The 17,839-nt window shown below is 42.4% G+C and overlaps 1 protein-coding gene across 1 annotated transcript in view; it reads left to right on the top strand.

The window, feature by feature from the left end:
• The window catches only part of ZNF618 (zinc finger protein 618), a 292,476-nt gene that overhangs the window by 198,248 nt on the left and 76,389 nt on the right, over positions 1-17,839 (top strand). The window contains 2 exon segments of the mRNA XM_050926335.1: positions 471-548; positions 12,090-12,128. Coding sequence (XP_050782292.1) covers positions 471-548; positions 12,090-12,128 — 117 coding nt within the window.

Below are 17,839 nucleotides of genomic sequence, written 5' to 3'. Positions count from 1 at the left end.
CTTGTAGGTACATATCTTCTGAGATCAGATAAGCAAACTCAGAAGAGTTTTACCTATAAAGTTCATTTTAATCTAGCTGGTATCTTCCTGGATACGTACCAAATCTCTTTGTGTGGTAATTATATTGCTTGAGAAATTTTGAAGATAAAAAAAGCGGAAATACTAGTTCAAGGTTTATTCATAATTCAGGATATATTGAGAGTGGTTCTTCCAAATTAATAAACTTATAAAGATATATGGAAATGTAAATGCAGCAAAATGTGTCAAGTACTCTTACTCAGCAAGAAAGGATCTAGAGGTGGACAGTGGAGTACAGATTCCGTGCACTTAACTCCACAAACCTTCCAAACCCTCTCTTGCTGACAGCTGCACTGTCCTCTCATCAGTTTGTGACTGTCTCTGTATCATGGGGCTGTCTGCTTGTTACTGATTTAATATGGTAATCTGTACTTTTCTATCCTGTTTTTCAGGGTCTTATGAGTGTGGAATATGTGGGAAGAAATACAAGTATTACAACTGTTTCCAGACCCATGTGCGGGCGCATAGAGGTATCTCTCTCCTGCTCAAACCTTTGAGAATCTTAGGTTAACATTCATGCTTTTGAGATTCCTCTACTGCTACTGCCTGTCATTATAATGAGCCTACCAAGTACCACTGTTAGGATGAACTCTTCTGCAGTCAGAAGGAAGGGGGATCCGTGCTCCAGCAGTATTCTTTCTGGACATCACCATGAGCTACTACATTCAATTAATTTAAATAAGATATCAGTGCAATTTACTACAAGGGTCTCTTACTCTCTTCCTGTGAGGGTCTGTGATTTGGGGTGCACTGCTGTATGTGAGTGTATTCCTTTCTGATGCAGCATTCCAAATGAATCAGCAATCCAGTTCCTGTAGTGATGATAGGCATCTGTCCATGGCTCCCCAAATTCCTGCCAATCCTGTATATTTTAATCCATTTCTGTTTTGCTGGAAATCAGTTGGGTAATGACGGACCAAAAAAAAACAGCAGTTCAGTATCTCTAAGGATATTGGTGCGTTGTAAATAGATTATCCAAAGCACTTGTGTGTCTTCAAGGAAAGGAATTTTATGCAAGTAAAACATGTATGATGATCATGTTTGTCATTACTTAAATACTTACTGAGAATCTTAACATTGGCTGCTAAATTCTTTATCATATTTTTCTATAGTGTACTGTGGTGTCTCCATATCATCTTTATATTAAAGGATGAAATGGCACTTCCAGTCAAAATCCCTTTTTCAGTTGATTGTAACTTTCAAAATGTACTTCTGGTATAAAAATCACAAGGAGTCCGATGGCACCTTCAAGAGTAACACATTTATTTGGACATAAGCTTTCATGGGTAAAAAACCCACCCACGAAAGCTTATGCCTAAAATTTGTTAGTCTTTAAGGTACCACTGTACTCTTCATTGTTTTTGTGGATACAGACTAACATGGCTACCCCTCTGATACTTCTGGTATGAAATTTCTCATGCTTGGTCTAAGGAGTATTGTGTGAAAATTTTCTAGAAGTCTGGCCATTTTTAAGTAATCTGAGCATTGAGGAAAGCATTTCTTGGCTGTAAAACTTTTTTGTTGCCATTCAGAAATGGCTTTATTGAAAAACTGCACACTTGGCATGGTCAAAACATTGCTTTGACTTTCTTGAAGCAGTATGATTACAAAATAACCGATTGTGCAATAACAGAATTATGGACTTTTGAAACTGTGACATCAAGCATACAGGTGCATTTATTTTATTTCACTTCAGAGACTAACACTGAGGTGTCTCTCTCTGAATATTTTAGGGGTATCTTTTTTAAGTGCCCACATTGTGATAACACCTGCATGTTTTTGGATATATTTTCTTTACATAATGATTATGGCTGGAATTGTCAAAGGAGCCTATGTGAGCGAGGTGCCTAATTCCCAATGGCTGTTTTGAAAATCCCAGCATAAAACATTATAATGTATATTAAAGATGAAGATTACAAATATCAAGTCTCAGAAGTCAGCAAATATGAGAGCTAAGAGTGAGTTAATGCTTCCCATTTCTGGATATATACTATAATACATCCTTTAATCACATGGTCACATACTATTTCTCAAATAATGCAGTATAATATTATACAGTTTCTTCTACAACCTTATGTACATGTTGGTAGCATGTTCTAATATTTTATACTACTTTGTGAATGTCAGCAAAGTCCTTGACCGTCACTTATATAAGCAATACTACAAATTAGTAGCATACCATAGTAGAAGCAAAACATAAGGCAATAGTGAAGTGCATTATCTGTTGGCATATAAAAGGTTTGCAAGTGTAACATTAATTGTTTCAGTAACTACTGTAATTAGATTGTAAATTAGGTGAGGCAAAGACTGTTCCTTGCTGTGTTTCTATACAGCATCTAACACAATGGGACCCTAATCTCAGTTGGCATCCAGAGACATCACTGTAGCACCACTGATTAAGTATAGTATGTCACATTTTATTGTAAAGACATGATTATTTTTAATTCAATTGAATACTTAGGGTGAAATCCCCCCTCTCTCTCTCTCTTTCTCAGGTGTTAATAGGACTGTTTCCTTTAGTGGAAACAGGATCTTATCTTTAGCTTCTGAAAACATATATTTTTATATGTGTTTATGGAGAAAATTAGTTTCCAAATTATTTTTACTTGTGAATTTAGAAATATGTCAATAATTTGCAAATCCAAGGTGAACAAGCACAGTTTATGTATGCAACAAATTCTTATCTGAAATTAAATAAATTTTTCACGGCATTTTTAAAAGCATGCACCCAGTACTTGGTGAAAATAATACTTGAATTTTATTAAGGCAGTTTGAGGATAGGTCACATTAATGATATAAATTAGCTATTTCTTCACAATCACACAATCAAATAAGAAATCATAAATGAATATTTACTGTTGCCAGAGCTCTATAAATGTCATTCATTGATAAAAGCAGCAAAGAGTCCTGTGGCACCTTATAGACTAACAGACGTATTGGAGCATGAGCTTTTGTGAGTGAATACCCACTTCGTTGGATGCATGTAGTGGGTATTCACCCACAAAAGCTCATGCTCCAATACGTCTGTTAGTCTATAAGGTGCCACAGGACTCTTTGCTGCTTTTACAGATCCAGACTAACATGGCTACCCCTCTGATACTTGACATTCATTGATAAATAGATTGTGAGGTACTACAGTAATAAATTACTGTTCAGAGGCATATCTGCCTGTACAAGGAAACTATCCTGTTGAACGTATATAGTACATGTTCAGTGAAAAAATAGTAAATGGCATAATACCATATGGAGAGAATGTTTTCCATTAAGCACAATATACTGGACCATTCCAATAATGAGGATGAAATCAGTGAAACCATACAAGAATGAAAGAAGTGTATTGCAAGATGCTTTACATGTGTATATAAAGTTGTAGAAAAAGAAGTGTATATTATATTGTAATGAGTAACAGTACGAGATGACCATGTCATTAGCATGTGGGCCGACTGAACGTTGTAGATACAATCATCACTTTAGCATTTCCTCACTGCTGAGTTTTTAAATTCAAAATCTTAAGTCCACGTAACTGGATTTTAAGTCCAAAGCCACTGGTGACACTGCTCCCCCAGCTCTGTTTGACCCTCTAAGGCACTGGTACTTGAGACTCTCCCACTGGAGCTGGGCACATAACTGATTTTTTGCTTTTTTGGCTGTTTCAGAAGTGTGATGAAAAATTTGTTTTAGGTTGAACTGAACACACAAATTTTGGAAACTTTCAACAAGTCTAAAAGTTTAGTTTCAAGTGAAAAAATATTTTGATTTTGAGCATTTTAAGCACTTGAATATTTAATAAAATCACAGAAAGGTTCTAAATGAAATGTCATTTCAAAGCAAAAAATCAAAACATTTCATTTAATAATGTTGAAATTTTGAATTTCTTGGAATCTTTTGTTTGTTTCTAAACAAACAGCTTGTCAAAACTGCATGAATTTGTGAAAGATTTCAGTGTTGCCAGACTTGCATTTTTTAACAAAAAAAATGTTGATTGAAAAATTTCATCCAGTTCTACCCCTCCGTCCTTTGTGCACACTCCATCTGCCAGTAACTCACCCTTGGAATCTTGTAGTCACTTCCTCTTCACAGGGGTCAGGAAGTGACCCTTCTTTCAGCGGCTGGATCTTCTGCCTTCGTATGCTACTTCTGCCTGGATGTCCAGTGCCCTTCCTCTGAGCTTCCTGAGCCAACAGTCAGTCCACAGCATTTTTTTCCTGTCTGTTTCTGTAGTTTTTTATCATTCTCGGCAAGCTGACCTTAGCACACCAGCTCTTTTTCAAGGCCAAACAGCTCATTTGCGCCAAGCACCTTCACCATTTCTTTGGGGTTCTTTCTTCCATTGCTTTTTAGTGCTTTTTGGTGGAGAAGTGTCCAGTTTTTTTCTTCACTAAAAGCATTTGGTTTTGTTTTTTTCCCTTTAAAGGTTTATGTTTTTTTTGACACCAAGTCAGTAGGTTTTGCTGTCATTAAAATGACCCTGTCTGACTGCATGTTTTTCCATTATGACCTAGCTGGCCTACAGCTAGAAGGTCTTGTACCATCAGAGACAGGACACTTCAATTGCCAGCTTCAGACCTGTTTCAATTCAGATTACATAGAAAGCACCCATATGGTCCTCCCTACTTTGCAAAGAGTTATTAGTGCCAGGATTGGCTTGTAAGAGGAATGTCATAATTCAGGGCAATGGCTGCAGATCCTGTCCCCAAGATCTGTGGGGGTCACAAACTCTCCGGCTCCTTTGAGTTTGGTTCCTTTTGGAATGTTTCTTAAAGGAGTTGGCTTTTGTTTTATGGAGGACACATCCATTTCAGGCTTCCTATCTGTTGCTCTTGGCAAGTATCTTCTCCTCACTTTCTTTGCAGTTTGGGCCTATCTTTTTACTAGTCATGCTGCCTGATGCTTCACTTATTGTTTCTTTTCTTGTTTGGAAAACACCCCTTTGAGCTGTTCAGCTCCGTAAGTCAGAATCCTATGCTGACGACATCTCTAAAGAATGGAAAAATACTTTTCTGTAATTCTGACTTTCAGAAGAACTTTCATTGAATTTTATATCTTCATCCACCTCCACTGCCCTCCCAGATTGTGGGGTCGAGGGTTCTATTTTGTGGGTGGCATGTTATCTTTTAGGCAAGATTATTTGTTCATCCTTGGGAATGGTTTGTTTCCTGTTTGAGAATTTGGCATTTACCTACACAGAAGAACCTTTCCTGTGTAATTCTAAACTGGTTGGACATTTCTAGGGAATGAGGTCCTGGCAGTTTGAGAGTTTGTTCAAGTACTAGTGCCTGAGAGCAAAGCATCGTAAACTTCCTGTCCTGAATGTATATACATCTTCACAGGAGCAGAAGGGCAGATAAGAAATTTCTCTTCCACATTTTTTCAAGAGGGAAAAATAACAGGGCGGTGGTGGAGAAATGGTGAAGGTAGAGTTGCTGAAAGAATCCTTTGCAGTGAGCTTAGAAGCCCTGCAAAACCATGATGACTTCCTCCTCCTGTGGAGCATCTAAACTGTGCTGGAACACAAAGATTTCAAACTATAATGCATTTCTGCAGTGATATGTCCACCATATTAACTAGCTGTGAAAATATATAGTATCATAGATGCCAACATTAGCAAATGCTACTGCACATGCATAAAATCAAGTTCTTAAGTACTTGTAACTCACTGTATTTTTTGTTTGTTTATAGCTTTTTAAACCATGAAAGGGTCTAATCAGTAGGAAGGAATCATCCTGAATGCTTTAAATTGTATAGTTCAGCTATATTTGAGTGAGGTGAGCAGAAAAGCATCTAAACATTTAAGTGGGACAATTGCCTTTTCTTTCACCTCTCCATAACTCAAAAATGATTGAATTTATTACACTAGACTTTCAAAAAAAAATTAAATAAAAAACCTAGGCTGAGACCACGAACAGAAAACATTTGCCCTAAAGAGTATTTTTCAGATAGTTATGAACAAGTGAAAAGAGGATTATAAAGCAAATCTCAGCTTAACTTTAATTCTAGGTTTTTTGAGGTAATAACTGTATCCTGGACTGAATAACTGCCGTTTTTATACAGTATGTTTTTGCTTTAAATTATTTAGTACCTACTATCAGACTCATTGACAATTCTGTTTCAGTCTGGGTACACCAGCTGGATCCTCAGCTTGTTGTAAATCAGTACAGCTCAATAGAAGTCTATGTAGCTATGTTTATTTACACCAACTCAGGATCTGATTCATTATTATGATTATAGCAGGAGCAGAATTGACATCTTTAGTTCAGATTTCTCTTTTAATCCTGTTTTCATTCTCTGAAAACTTTGCAAAGGTTTCAGATTGAAATTTTGTAGTATTGGTCTCAGTCCAAAGTTGGATTAAAAAAATAAATTGATGGGAGAGAACCAGTTCAGCAGTTTGAGAATGGAAGTAACACACTTTTCCTATTGTATATATTTTTAACAACTTATTTTAGAACAGCTCTACTGCTGAAATGACTGGTTGTGGAAAACTGAAATTTGACAGTCCGATAATTCCTCCTTGAGGAGAAACTGTGTTTCTGGTATTAGAGGAAATTGATTTGACCAAATTATCTGGCTTTGAAAATCACGTACCAAGCACATGCTGTAGATTTTTTTTAGCCAAGTGAAATGCATTGATAAAGATTTGATGAAGTCAGAAACTTTACATACTAGATCTCAGCCCAAATATGATTTGGCGATGGGTATTGTTTTGGCTTTCATTCATTAAACTGTTTTGAGTTACACAAAGAGGGAAAGTATATTTTTCCTGTTTAAAATAATTGTAACTTTTCTGCACATGTGTAACTCAGAAACAGCTGAACTTTTTAAAATTTCATAGGTGGCTTGTTTCTTGCTAAGTTTGAAATTACAGTTACAAATTATTAAAAATTGCTTTTGCACATGCATAGTTCTCAGTTTTCATTAGGTTTATTTATGTTGTTAACTATGGACTCCAGAATGGTGTGTTGCAGAATTCCACTGTGTCACAGCTAGTTTTTCCTTTTGTGACAGAATGGTGTCATGTCAAATCTATAAAATTTATGAAGAAATACAGTTGTAGGGCGTTGTAGTTCCGTAGATGACTTTGTGTATTTCTACTCAGGTGCTTCACTTTACTGCAGTGTGCAAACTTCATTACATATTTTATTATTTTTAAAATAATTACAAATATGTATAAATATCTTCTTTCGTATCAGTCAGAAAGAGTTTGACCAAGTCCCGTACGAAAGGCTCTTGAGTGAAGTAAGTAGTTTTGGGAGAAGAGGGAAGGTCCTCTCATGGATCAGTAACTGGTTAAAAGACAGGAAACAAAGAATAGGAATAGATAGTCAGTTTTCACAGTGGAGAGAGGTAAATAGCTAGGTCCCCCAAGGATCTGTACTGGGACCAGTGCTGTTCAACATATTCATAAAGGATCTGGAAAAGAGGGTAAACAGTGAGGTGGCAAAGTTTGCAGACAATACAAAATTACTCTAGACAGTTAAGTCCAAAACTGACTTGCTAAGAGCTACAAAGGGATTTCACTAAACTGGATGACTGGGCAACAAAATAGCAGATGAAAATCAGTGTTGGTAAGTGCAAAGTAATGCAAATTGGAAAACATAATCCAAACTATACATACAAAATGATCGGATCTAAATTAGCTGTTACCTCTCAAGAAAAAGATCTTGGAGTCATTGTGGATAGTTCTCTGAAGACATCTGCTCAATGTAAAACAGCAGTCAAAAAGCTAACAATGTTAGGAGCCATTAAAAAAGGGATAGGTTAATAAGACAGAAAATATCCATGTGCCACTATACAAATCCATGATATGCCCACATCTTGAATATTGCATGCAGTTCTGGTTGCCTCATCTCAAAAACAAACAAACAAACAAACAACCTACTAGAACAGGATTTCTCAAACAGAGGTCGCCACTTTTGTAGGGAAAGCCCCTGGCGGGCAGGGCTGGGGTGTTTACCTGCCCTGCTCCGGGCCAATGGGAGCCGCGATGGGCCGGACTTGTGGACGGGGCAGGTAAACACACCGGCCTGGCCCGCCAGGGGCTTTCCCTACACAAGTGGTGACCCCTGTTTGAGAAACCCTGTACTAGAATTTGAAAAGGCACAGAGAATGGCAACAAAAATGATTAGGGGTATGAAACAGCTTCCGCAAGGGAACAATTAAAAAGTCTGAGAGTGTTCAGCTTAGAAAAGAGACGACTAAGAGGGGATATGATAGAGGCTATAAAATCATGACTGGTGTGGAGAAAGTGACTGGGGAAGTGTTATTTACCACTTCACATAACACGAGAACCAGGGGTCACCAAATGAAATTAGTAGGCAGCAGGTTTAAAACAAACACAAGGAAGTATTTCTTATCACAATGTATAGTCGACCTGTAGAATTTGTTGCCAGGGGATTTGTAAAGGCCAAAATTATAACTGGATTTAAAAAAGAATTAGTCAAGTTCATGGAGGATAGGTCCATCAGTGGCTATTAGTCAAATGTCAGGGACACAACCCCATGCTCCGGGTGTCCCTAAACCTTTGACTGCCAGAAGCTGGGACTGGACCACAGGGGATGGATCACTCAGTAATTGCCCTGTTCTGTTCATTCCCTCTGAAGTATCTGGCACTGGCCACTGTTGGAAGACAGGATACTGAGCTAGATGGACCATTGGTCTGACCCGGCATGGCCATTCTTCTGTTCTTACATTAATCAATCACAATAAATAATAAAACAGAATTGGACAAATACAGGGGTCCACAGCCCTATATTTTTATTTATTTTTGAGAAAAAAAGAAAAAGGAAATTAAATGCAAAAAATGGTATTAATGAATTAGGGTTACCAATTTAAATATCAAAAAAGCTATGAAATGCCACTGTTAAGGTTTGCATAGTAACAAACTTGCTTTCATGGAACATGCAGAATATTTTGGATTATAATTGAAAATAGAAGTTATGAAATATGGGACAATTCAACGTAGCTTTGTAAACCTAAGCATTTGCATTTCTTGAGTTTTAACATTTTTTTCAGCTTGCAGCCTTACCCGTTGCATTCATGCAGGCCTTTGAATACAGTCGTGGTTTGTGCTGTTTCTGGTCAGTGCTTTCTTTCCATGTGTGACATTAGTGACACTGGAACTGAAGACTGCAGTGTAATGTAACCAGTCGGAGAGGGAAATCCGAAGGATTTTGTCCCATCTGTTGTACAGGTCTTTCCCTCAGTGGTGTCCTTCTCCATATTGCAGATAGCCGTGCTCTCTCTCTCTCTCTCTGAATTTGGAGGCATAAGGGACTGGATTCACAAAAGAATGTAGATGCCTAACTGCCGCCTTAGGCACCTAAATCCAAGATTTTGGCACCAGTGGTGTTCACAAAAGCCCTGTAGGCAGAGGGTCTGGAACAATGTGTATAGTGGGGGAGCTGAGAGCCATTGAACCAAACTGTAAACCCTGTATGTAGTGGAAGCCATTTCAAGCCAGAGGATACAGGAGCATCCCAGCCCCCCTGGTTCCAGCACCTATGCCTGTAGGCACCCACGCTCACTCACTGCCTACATTTTTGCGGTCAAAGTTCCCTAGGCATCTGTGTTTCTGCCTCTGCACATATGTACTGCAGCCCCACACCGGGCACCCAGACACCTAAGCCCCAGAGCGATTCACAAAAAAATGGGCATCCTTCTACCTAACTCTACACAGATCAGCCATGGAGAGACTTGTTGGAGCAGGGGGACTGGATCCTGGGTGAATGCTTTAACCACCAGGCTGTAGAGTCGTACCTGTGTTTGCACTCTCTCTGGCCCAGTGACTCTTTCTGTATCCACAGTGGAACAGCTTCAACAGGAGAGACTGAGGGATCATCCCACCTCGATGCTTAGTGCCTTCATGTGTGAGGTGGGAAACCCCAGTTTAAATCCCTTTTCATCAGGCTGGGGGGAAGGGTTGAAGGTGAGAGTCATAACCACAGGAGGTTCTCTTCCTCCCCCTCAGCTTTCTGGCAAAAAAAAACACCTTAGGCTCCTAACTCTACAAGATGGTTCACAGCTGAGCTAGAGGGGGCCTGCTCCAGCCTGGACATAACACAGACTTCCTAGAGGGCCAGGCCTTAGGACATACCCCTCTCTTTGGCAGCTCCCGTTGGCTAGCATGGGCAGCTCAGTGCGCTGGCTTCTATGAATCCCATTCCCAAGGGCCTGACTCCATTCATTCATTGTACAGGGAGCCTGAGTGCCAAACGCAGGTGGGGTTTAGTGTGCGGGTGCCGGGTGGTCTGTCATACCCAGGAGGTCAGACTAGATCTGGTGGTCCCTTCTGACCTGAAACGCTAGACTCTAACTCCGGCTTCGGGAATCCCAGTGATTTTCTGAGTGTTGCAGTGCCTAAATCCCCTTGTGAATCTAGACCAGAGTATCCAGAAAAGTGACAGCATGGTATGGAGTTCTGCAGGCAGCATTAGCACTACATTTTGTGTTCATATTTCTGTGTTTACAGCACTTGTCCAGACTCTAGGCACATCAGTGATTTCAACATTCAACAGAAAAGGGTGGATTTACATTTACAGATTCAGTTAATAACACTTGGGCTGTTGAGCAAACCTCACCCAGCCTTCCTGACCATCCCAGCCACAGATCCACTGGGACTGTCTGCTCTCTCACCAACAGCTTGGCTGTCTCAGAAGCTTGCTTTTTTTTTAAAAAGGGAGGGGGGCTTGCACTTTCCATTAGAGCAGGGGTTCTCAAACTGGGGCTTGAGAGCCCTCAGGGGATTGTGAGGTTATGATGCGGGGGGTTGCGAGCTGTCAGCATCCACCCCAAACCCTGCTTTGCCTCCAGCATTTATAATGGATTCACACTCAGAGGCTTGCTATGTGAAAGGGGTCACCAGTTCAAAAGTTTGAGAATCACAGCATTAGAGAACAGAGGTCCAGAGAGCCAAGGGGCCCTCGCAGAGAATGCCCTGCAAGCAGCTCATTCCTGTTTAAGGCAAGAGTGCTCCAGCTGGAGCACCTCTGCTGATCACTTCAGTGGTAACACCTGAGGGAGAAAAATAGCTTGAGCTGCAGCCAGCCCAAGGCTTGAAATCTGAGTGATCTCTCCCACCTAGTGCACCAGGTAGCCACTCTCTTGACTCAGGATTGCCTATACGTACAGTGCTGCAATGGCACTGGTGCAGCTGTGCCGTTGTACGCTTAGTGAAGATGCTACCTATGTAGACGGGAGAACTTCTCCTATTGGCATAGGTACTCCACCTCCCCGAGATAGTGCTGTCTACACCAGTTTGGTCAGTATAACTCCATCACTCAGGGGTGTGGCTTTACCCCTCCGTGATGTGGTTATACCAACAGAAGTCTGTAGTGTAGACCAGGGCTCACTGACAGAAGGACTCGTTGGGTTGTTTGGAGCTGGTTTCTAAGCCGCTGCCTTTCTGTGCTGGGCAGGAGGAAGTGACAGGTTGTAACATTTCCATTTAAAAAGCAGCCCATTGTAACGGGTCAGAAGAGAAATGCCCTTGTTCGGAAAAGTGCAAATGAAAGCAAATCACATATTTCTGGACGAGAGACCTTTCACGACCGAATGCCCCAAAACAGCTGCACTTTGAGACCTGGTCGAGCCTCAGTCCCCTTCCCCACCTCCTGATAACAGAAGCTCAGCCGTTCACGGCCTGCTTAATCTGGAGAGAGCCTTCAGAATGAGCCCTGCAAATGATAAGGTTCCCAGTATGCTCCTCCCTCAGTGGGACCCCAGTACCAGCGGTCCTGCTCTGCTGAGTTAGGGCTGAGTTCAGAGCCGCAGAGATCCCTGCAGTCGAGAGTTGGCATCCCCAGGGCCTGCTCTCTGCTGAATCTGTTGCATGGCATATGTGTGATAGAAAAAGGGACTAGCAGAGAAGGAGGAATCTGACTGGAGGATAGAGAGCAAGGAGCCAGGAATTACAAAACTCCAGCCCTCTCATGAAACAGTTGAAGACACTGTGTGCTGTCAAACGTTTGACAGAATGTGCTGGCAAGTCTAAGTGCAGCTCTTTCTCTTTGCAGACACTGAAGCTGCCTCAGGTGAAGGAGCCTCACAAGGCAGTAAGTACTAACTTCGCTGTGTGTGCGTGTGAGGGGGGATTGGTGCACGGCATGTGTGAGCGCATGGTGCGATGGCTGTGGGCATGTTCCTGGGCAGGCGTTTTACCTCACAGCAGGTGAACATCTCTTTCCATTCTGTTGAGTGATACATCTAGGCTCTCACTGCGGTAATGGCATTGTGGAGTTTACATCTAGCTTGTTACTCTCCTCCCGTTGCCCTGAGTTTGTGTGTCCGAGATCTTTTATGTGATGTCGGCTACTTATGCAGCTCAGAAGAGAGACATGGAGGGGCTGTGTTCAGCATTGTAGTCAGTCACATGACCATTCTCTAACTTTAAAAAAGCCGCAGGTGAGTTGGATTGGAGAGTGACAGAAGGGGATGACATCATCCCCTTTGTGAGAGGCCTGTAGTCCCCTATGAATTAAAATGGTACCAATTGATGACAACACTCAATTGTCCAGACAGCCCCTGGGTCTTTGTTGCAATCATGCCGATCCCTGTATCTGTCCTGATCTCTTGTGCTGGTGTGGGAGATCCACTTTGCTAAACTGCATTCACTGCACTTTTCCACAGTGTACCACAAGAGGGCACCTTCCACTGTGCTAATGAGAAGCTGCATTTGATGAGAGTTCTAAGAGCAGCGCAGGAAAGATGCTTTCCTGTTTGTGGTAGATGCATAAAGCCAACCGAACATCCCCTTTGTTCCCCTAGTGTTCTTATTTCTCTCTCTCGCTTCCCATGTACGTAGGGTAGAACTTAGTTCTGTGAATGCAAGTTTAACTCTATTGATTTCCCCTGGTGCTTTGCTGCTGCGTGACCTCTCGGACAGTTCTGACATTTGGGGTAGTTTTGTCATGCACCCTTTTAAGCACCTTGAGTGGTGCCAAGCTTGTAAGGGGAGCAGCGCCCCAAGGAAATGGTGACATCTCAGTATATCCTGAATTCCTCCTTTCTTCCACACCCTCCCCAGTGCTCTGGCATGGTGTCATACAGGGATTGGATGACAATCACGTTGCACGGTCATTCGTGACCAAAGCAGTGAGCAGTATAAATTGACTCTCAGCTTGTAAAACGCTCTTCCTGACTGGGAACATACTCAGTGTTTCCAACTCTTAAGAATTTGTCAAGAGTCTTGAATTATTTAGTGTTTTTCTGAAAGCCACAGCTTATGGAGGCATGTCATTCAGTGAGACTCTCAGCTTTCATTTAAAAAGAGAAGCAAGTTTCCAGCCATAGCAGTTGTAGAAAATCTCGTGATTTTTTGAGGCCTCACTCGTGGTACTTGAATGCTTGAGGTTGCCGACACGGCGCACTCCAGGGACCAGTATGGGTTTCTCAGACTTGCTGTTCCCCTTTTGCTCCACTGAGTGAGTCAGTGGTGTTATTTACCAGGTGTCTCCCTCTCCCATTCACAGTGGGCTCTTAGCTCAGTAATTTCTTCTTTCATTCTTCAGTAGCTTCTCTGCAGCCCTCTGGTGCTTTCCTTTGTCCTGGGTGATCCCCCAGTGTCTTTCCAGCCTCTTATCCCTGTGCTGAATTCTGGCATGGAGAACAGCAGGCCCTGCTGCATTTTGGCAACTCTCTCTTTTGTTTTTGTTTTTTTAAATGTCACCGGTTTAGTTATTCAACCACGTGACTTGGCCATCAGACCCTTCTGTGTTTGCTGCAGTGCTTTGGAAACTCCTGTTGCATGTTATGTGGGGAGGCTTTTGTATGCTGCACTTCTTGTGAATTAAAATCCCACATTTTTTATCTGTGAAGTCAGAGGACATAGGATATAGGAAGGCAGGACACCTGATGACAGCGAGGGAAGGAAAACCAGAAACGAAGGAGAAACTGGAGGGTTTTAGTTGCATTAAATTATTTGGTGCTCCACATACAGTTTCCATTTGTCATGGAAACTATCTTCTCAGCTGAATATTAAGTTGTTCAGCTGGGGCTGCTGTTGGTAATTTCACATGGTTCTAATTTCTGATAAAACTTTCCTTCCTCTTCCTCCTTGTTGCTATAATAAAGCTCCTCAGCTTTGTCATTTTCTCCCTTGTGGATGAATTGAAGCCCTGAGCAATACTGGTCTTCTCTGGATTTTCTCCATTTCCCTCTCAATGGCCTTCTTGTTTCCTTGTCAGTCTGTTTGCTTCTTATTTATTTTAAGAACTTCTTATTTATCTTTCCTTCCTTGCTATTTTTGCTTTGCTTGCTGCTCCAGTCCCATCCCCCGTGACCCAGTTTGGATCTTTACTTCTTTTATATTAACAGGCTTCCGTATTGTTTAAATCTTCCTTTGCTATTTTTATCTCATTGGCTACTCTAGCTGTTTGGGTTTCCTTATTCGTTGATTCTCTAGACACGGCTCATCCTCTTCCTTCCCAGTGCCTCAAGATTTCAGGGTGCAGTAAGCTGTTGTTTTCTCTCACCTTGTGAGAGCTTTCTGCTTTTCCCACAAGTACCCAACCTGCAGGAGTCCAGGGGTGCAATTCACATGCACCTTAAACTATTCATGGGAATCCTCCTTTATGCAGCCAGAGGGCCTGCAGTACAAGCTCAAATAACCAAGGAGAAGCATCTCTCACTCAGAAATGCCAACCCCATCACAAGTCCCTTCCCTCCTGCTGTAAAGGTTTTATTTGTACTGATTATTTTTGTGGTGACTCTCTGGAGCCAGTTGTCATTCGTGCCAGTGAATTCCATGTGAAGTGTTCTCAGGAAGGGGACTTGAGTGAAATGCTCACTCTCAGCAGAGGAGCCTGATGTGAACAGCCCACCCTCCTAGGATCTGGTTTTGAGCTGTAATTTGTCTGCTTGCTTTGTTGTGTTATCAGTATGGTAAATGAAGCTATGAAGCAGTGTACCGCCCCTTGTTGTGCTGGGGGGAGTTAGTGGGGAGATTGGAAGAACACTGGAAGAGGAAGTTCTTCATGGGAAGGCAAGGGATGGGATACAGCTGAAACCAGTTAGCCTGCTTGCAGTCAACCTTAGGAAGAGAAGTATATGGTTAGAATTCCCACCTGGAAAGAGCTCTGAAGACTCCCTTGTGGGTGAAGCGATTGGACTCTTTGGAGGATTATTCCTGTTAAAAAGACTACACCTCGCTTTGGGGTTCTAAGATCCACTAGTAATCTCTGGGACTGGCATGTCAATGCCTGATTTGACTTGGGTTCTCCTCTTAAAGGGACAAAGAGCAAGGTTTTGAGGTGGAAGTGGTCTTGGGAAGGCATTAGAGAGTTACTCCCTCCCAGGAGTTCCCGGGGCAGAGAGGACAGTGTTGTTGGTGGATCTCAGACCCAATAGGGTTAAAGTGTAAATAAAACCCTTGTACAACTATTATAACATTCAACAATTATGTTCTAGGAAAAAAAGTTTTAAAGAATTCTGTGTTTCACAGTTCTTCATCACAGGTGGCACTGGTAGTGACTCCGGTATTTAGGTTACCTCATACTTTCCATTACACACATTCAGCAGAGAGACGGCCTTTGGGCTGGAGGAGTGCCTTCTCTTTGTCTATGAAATTCCATTCCTGTTCAGCTGAGTTGTAAACTGTTCATGATCCTCATTTCCCCTCTGCCACTTTGCATTCCACAGGGAAACACTGGCACACTGCAAGAGACCTGCAAATGAATGTCCCAAGAACTAGGGTGTCAGAAATGCCAACCAAGAGCCCCATGCACTGTACTGAGAACTTCTAGGAGCTGCTGAAGTAGCTGTAGCTGCAGGGATGGGGGAGAGGGCCGGGATAGGCTCCTTGCTCACTGCCAGCCAAACCCATTACCTAGAACATGGCCCAGAGTCCTTTCCCCACCTTAGTGAGAAGGGAGTTGGGCTAGGCCAGGGCTTCTTCTATCAACCACACCCTGGACCCAGCAAATGGTGCCATTGACTCTTCCTCATCTGAGAGAACAGCTTTCTGCTGCTAACAGCTAGTGTAGTTAAGTCCTGTAGCTTAGGTAGCAGCAGTCTGTATGCTGATGCTGCAAGGTGCCTGGTTCAGCTAATGGTGCATGATGTGACAGTTGGTAAAGTTTTGTGTAATTTTTTGTTTTTACCTTTTTTCCTTCCAGAAAAGGCATAGGAGGAAATTACATACAAAAATCCAATATTAAAAGGAGGTATATTTAGGTTGAAAAGTCAAGCACTTGAAAGTTAGCCAATGCCAGTTTTATGGTTGCCCAGGCAATCTTAATTCAGTCCCCATCTGTCTGAATTATGGAACCGTCTCTAATTACATGCCCTCGTACTGGTTTTTCCAAACCTGCCTCATTCAGTGCACAAGATGGACACACAAGAGAGCAGAATTAGGGTTGTCCGTGCAATCAAACATAGTGTTTGCTAACTGTCAGCTGCTTATCTTTGCAAACTAAATAACAGCCATTGAATGTAGGTTGTTAAAATTTAATATGGGATTACATATGGCATTGCCTGTCCTTGTTAGAGAAAAAGAGAGTCAGTTAGAGAGGGTCTTGAGTTGCTGAAGTCCTCTTCTGTTCCCTTTCATACAAAACAAGACCAACAAATCTCTCTTCTGCCTAACTGAGGTAACTCCAAAGAGCACTAGCCCACCCTAGGCGGGGGGAATATTAAAGATCAAAAATACAATTTCTGTCTGTGCCTTCTTGATTGCAACCAAGCTGCTGGGAAATTAATCTCAGTACATGATCTTATTAGCTACTTTGAGACCTGGAAAGCTTTTACCAGTCTTGGACTAAAAGCATTTACTTCAATAAAGCAGGAGCTACACCAATTTATGCTAAGTGAAAAACTGTCCCCTTTTTTTAGCTTGCCTTTTATTAATCACAGTTGCAATAGGTGGATTTTCCTTGGTGGCTGTGCCAGGCTCTTACTAGACAGAAGGCAAAAAGAAGGTAGAGAAGAGAAGAAATGAGGTGTTATTTAGGATTCAGCCAAACCTGATGGAGCTGGTGTTGCCACATGGTTTCTGTTCCTTACCTCAGCAGGTTAGAAGATTTTGCTCCCAGGGTGTCCCTTTCTGCCCAGATCCTCTCCATGGGGGAACAGCCTGCATGCTTTCTCTCCCCTCCCAAGCATGGAGGGACAGCTACCTGTGGGGACCGCACTGCTATTACCTTCACTGCCTCTTCCTTTTTTTTCCCTAGTCCATCTGCCCCTCCCCCTTGGCTCTCACCACAGCCCTCTTCTGCGTCCATCCTCTTGCCCCTTCCCACACTGGCTCCATTTCCTCTGCCACAGTTCCCACCCACTCTACCTGCTACTTTCCTTTTCTCCATCCTGATCTTTCCCAAACCCCATCAGCACGAATACAAATCCCACACCCTCCTCTGCCCCAGCCTTGGCCTTCCCTCCATCTTCACCCTCTCCCACACCTGTCTCCCCCACACCCTCCACCTTTCTAGTGTCACCCGTTCCTAACATCGCACCCACCACCTTCCTTTTTCTCTCCCTCCTGCCCTTCCCTTGCTGTCCCCGGGACGCCCACTGCATCTCTAAGGAGATTATAGCCATCCACAACCACTTCAGGTTTCAGTCAGATCAAGGTTGGGTGTTGGGCTTCTCCTCCCCTCTCCTGCAGCTTCCATGCCCTCCTGCCTCCCTCTTTCTTCTCTTTTGAACAGCACTGCATCAGCCGCTCCTCTCTTCTCCCCTTCCATGTTGCTGTCATCTGCTGTTCACCTAGCTCCTCCCTAGCAGCCTTTCTCTCTGATTTCAACTCCTCATTCTCTCTCCCTCTCCTCAC

This window comes from Gopherus flavomarginatus, chromosome 17 (genome assembly GCF_025201925.1).
Source record: "Gopherus flavomarginatus isolate rGopFla2 chromosome 17, rGopFla2.mat.asm, whole genome shotgun sequence".
Classification (NCBI taxonomy): domain Eukaryota; kingdom Metazoa; phylum Chordata; order Testudines; family Testudinidae; genus Gopherus; species Gopherus flavomarginatus.
This window is presented reverse-complemented; position numbering and strand designations above follow the sequence as displayed.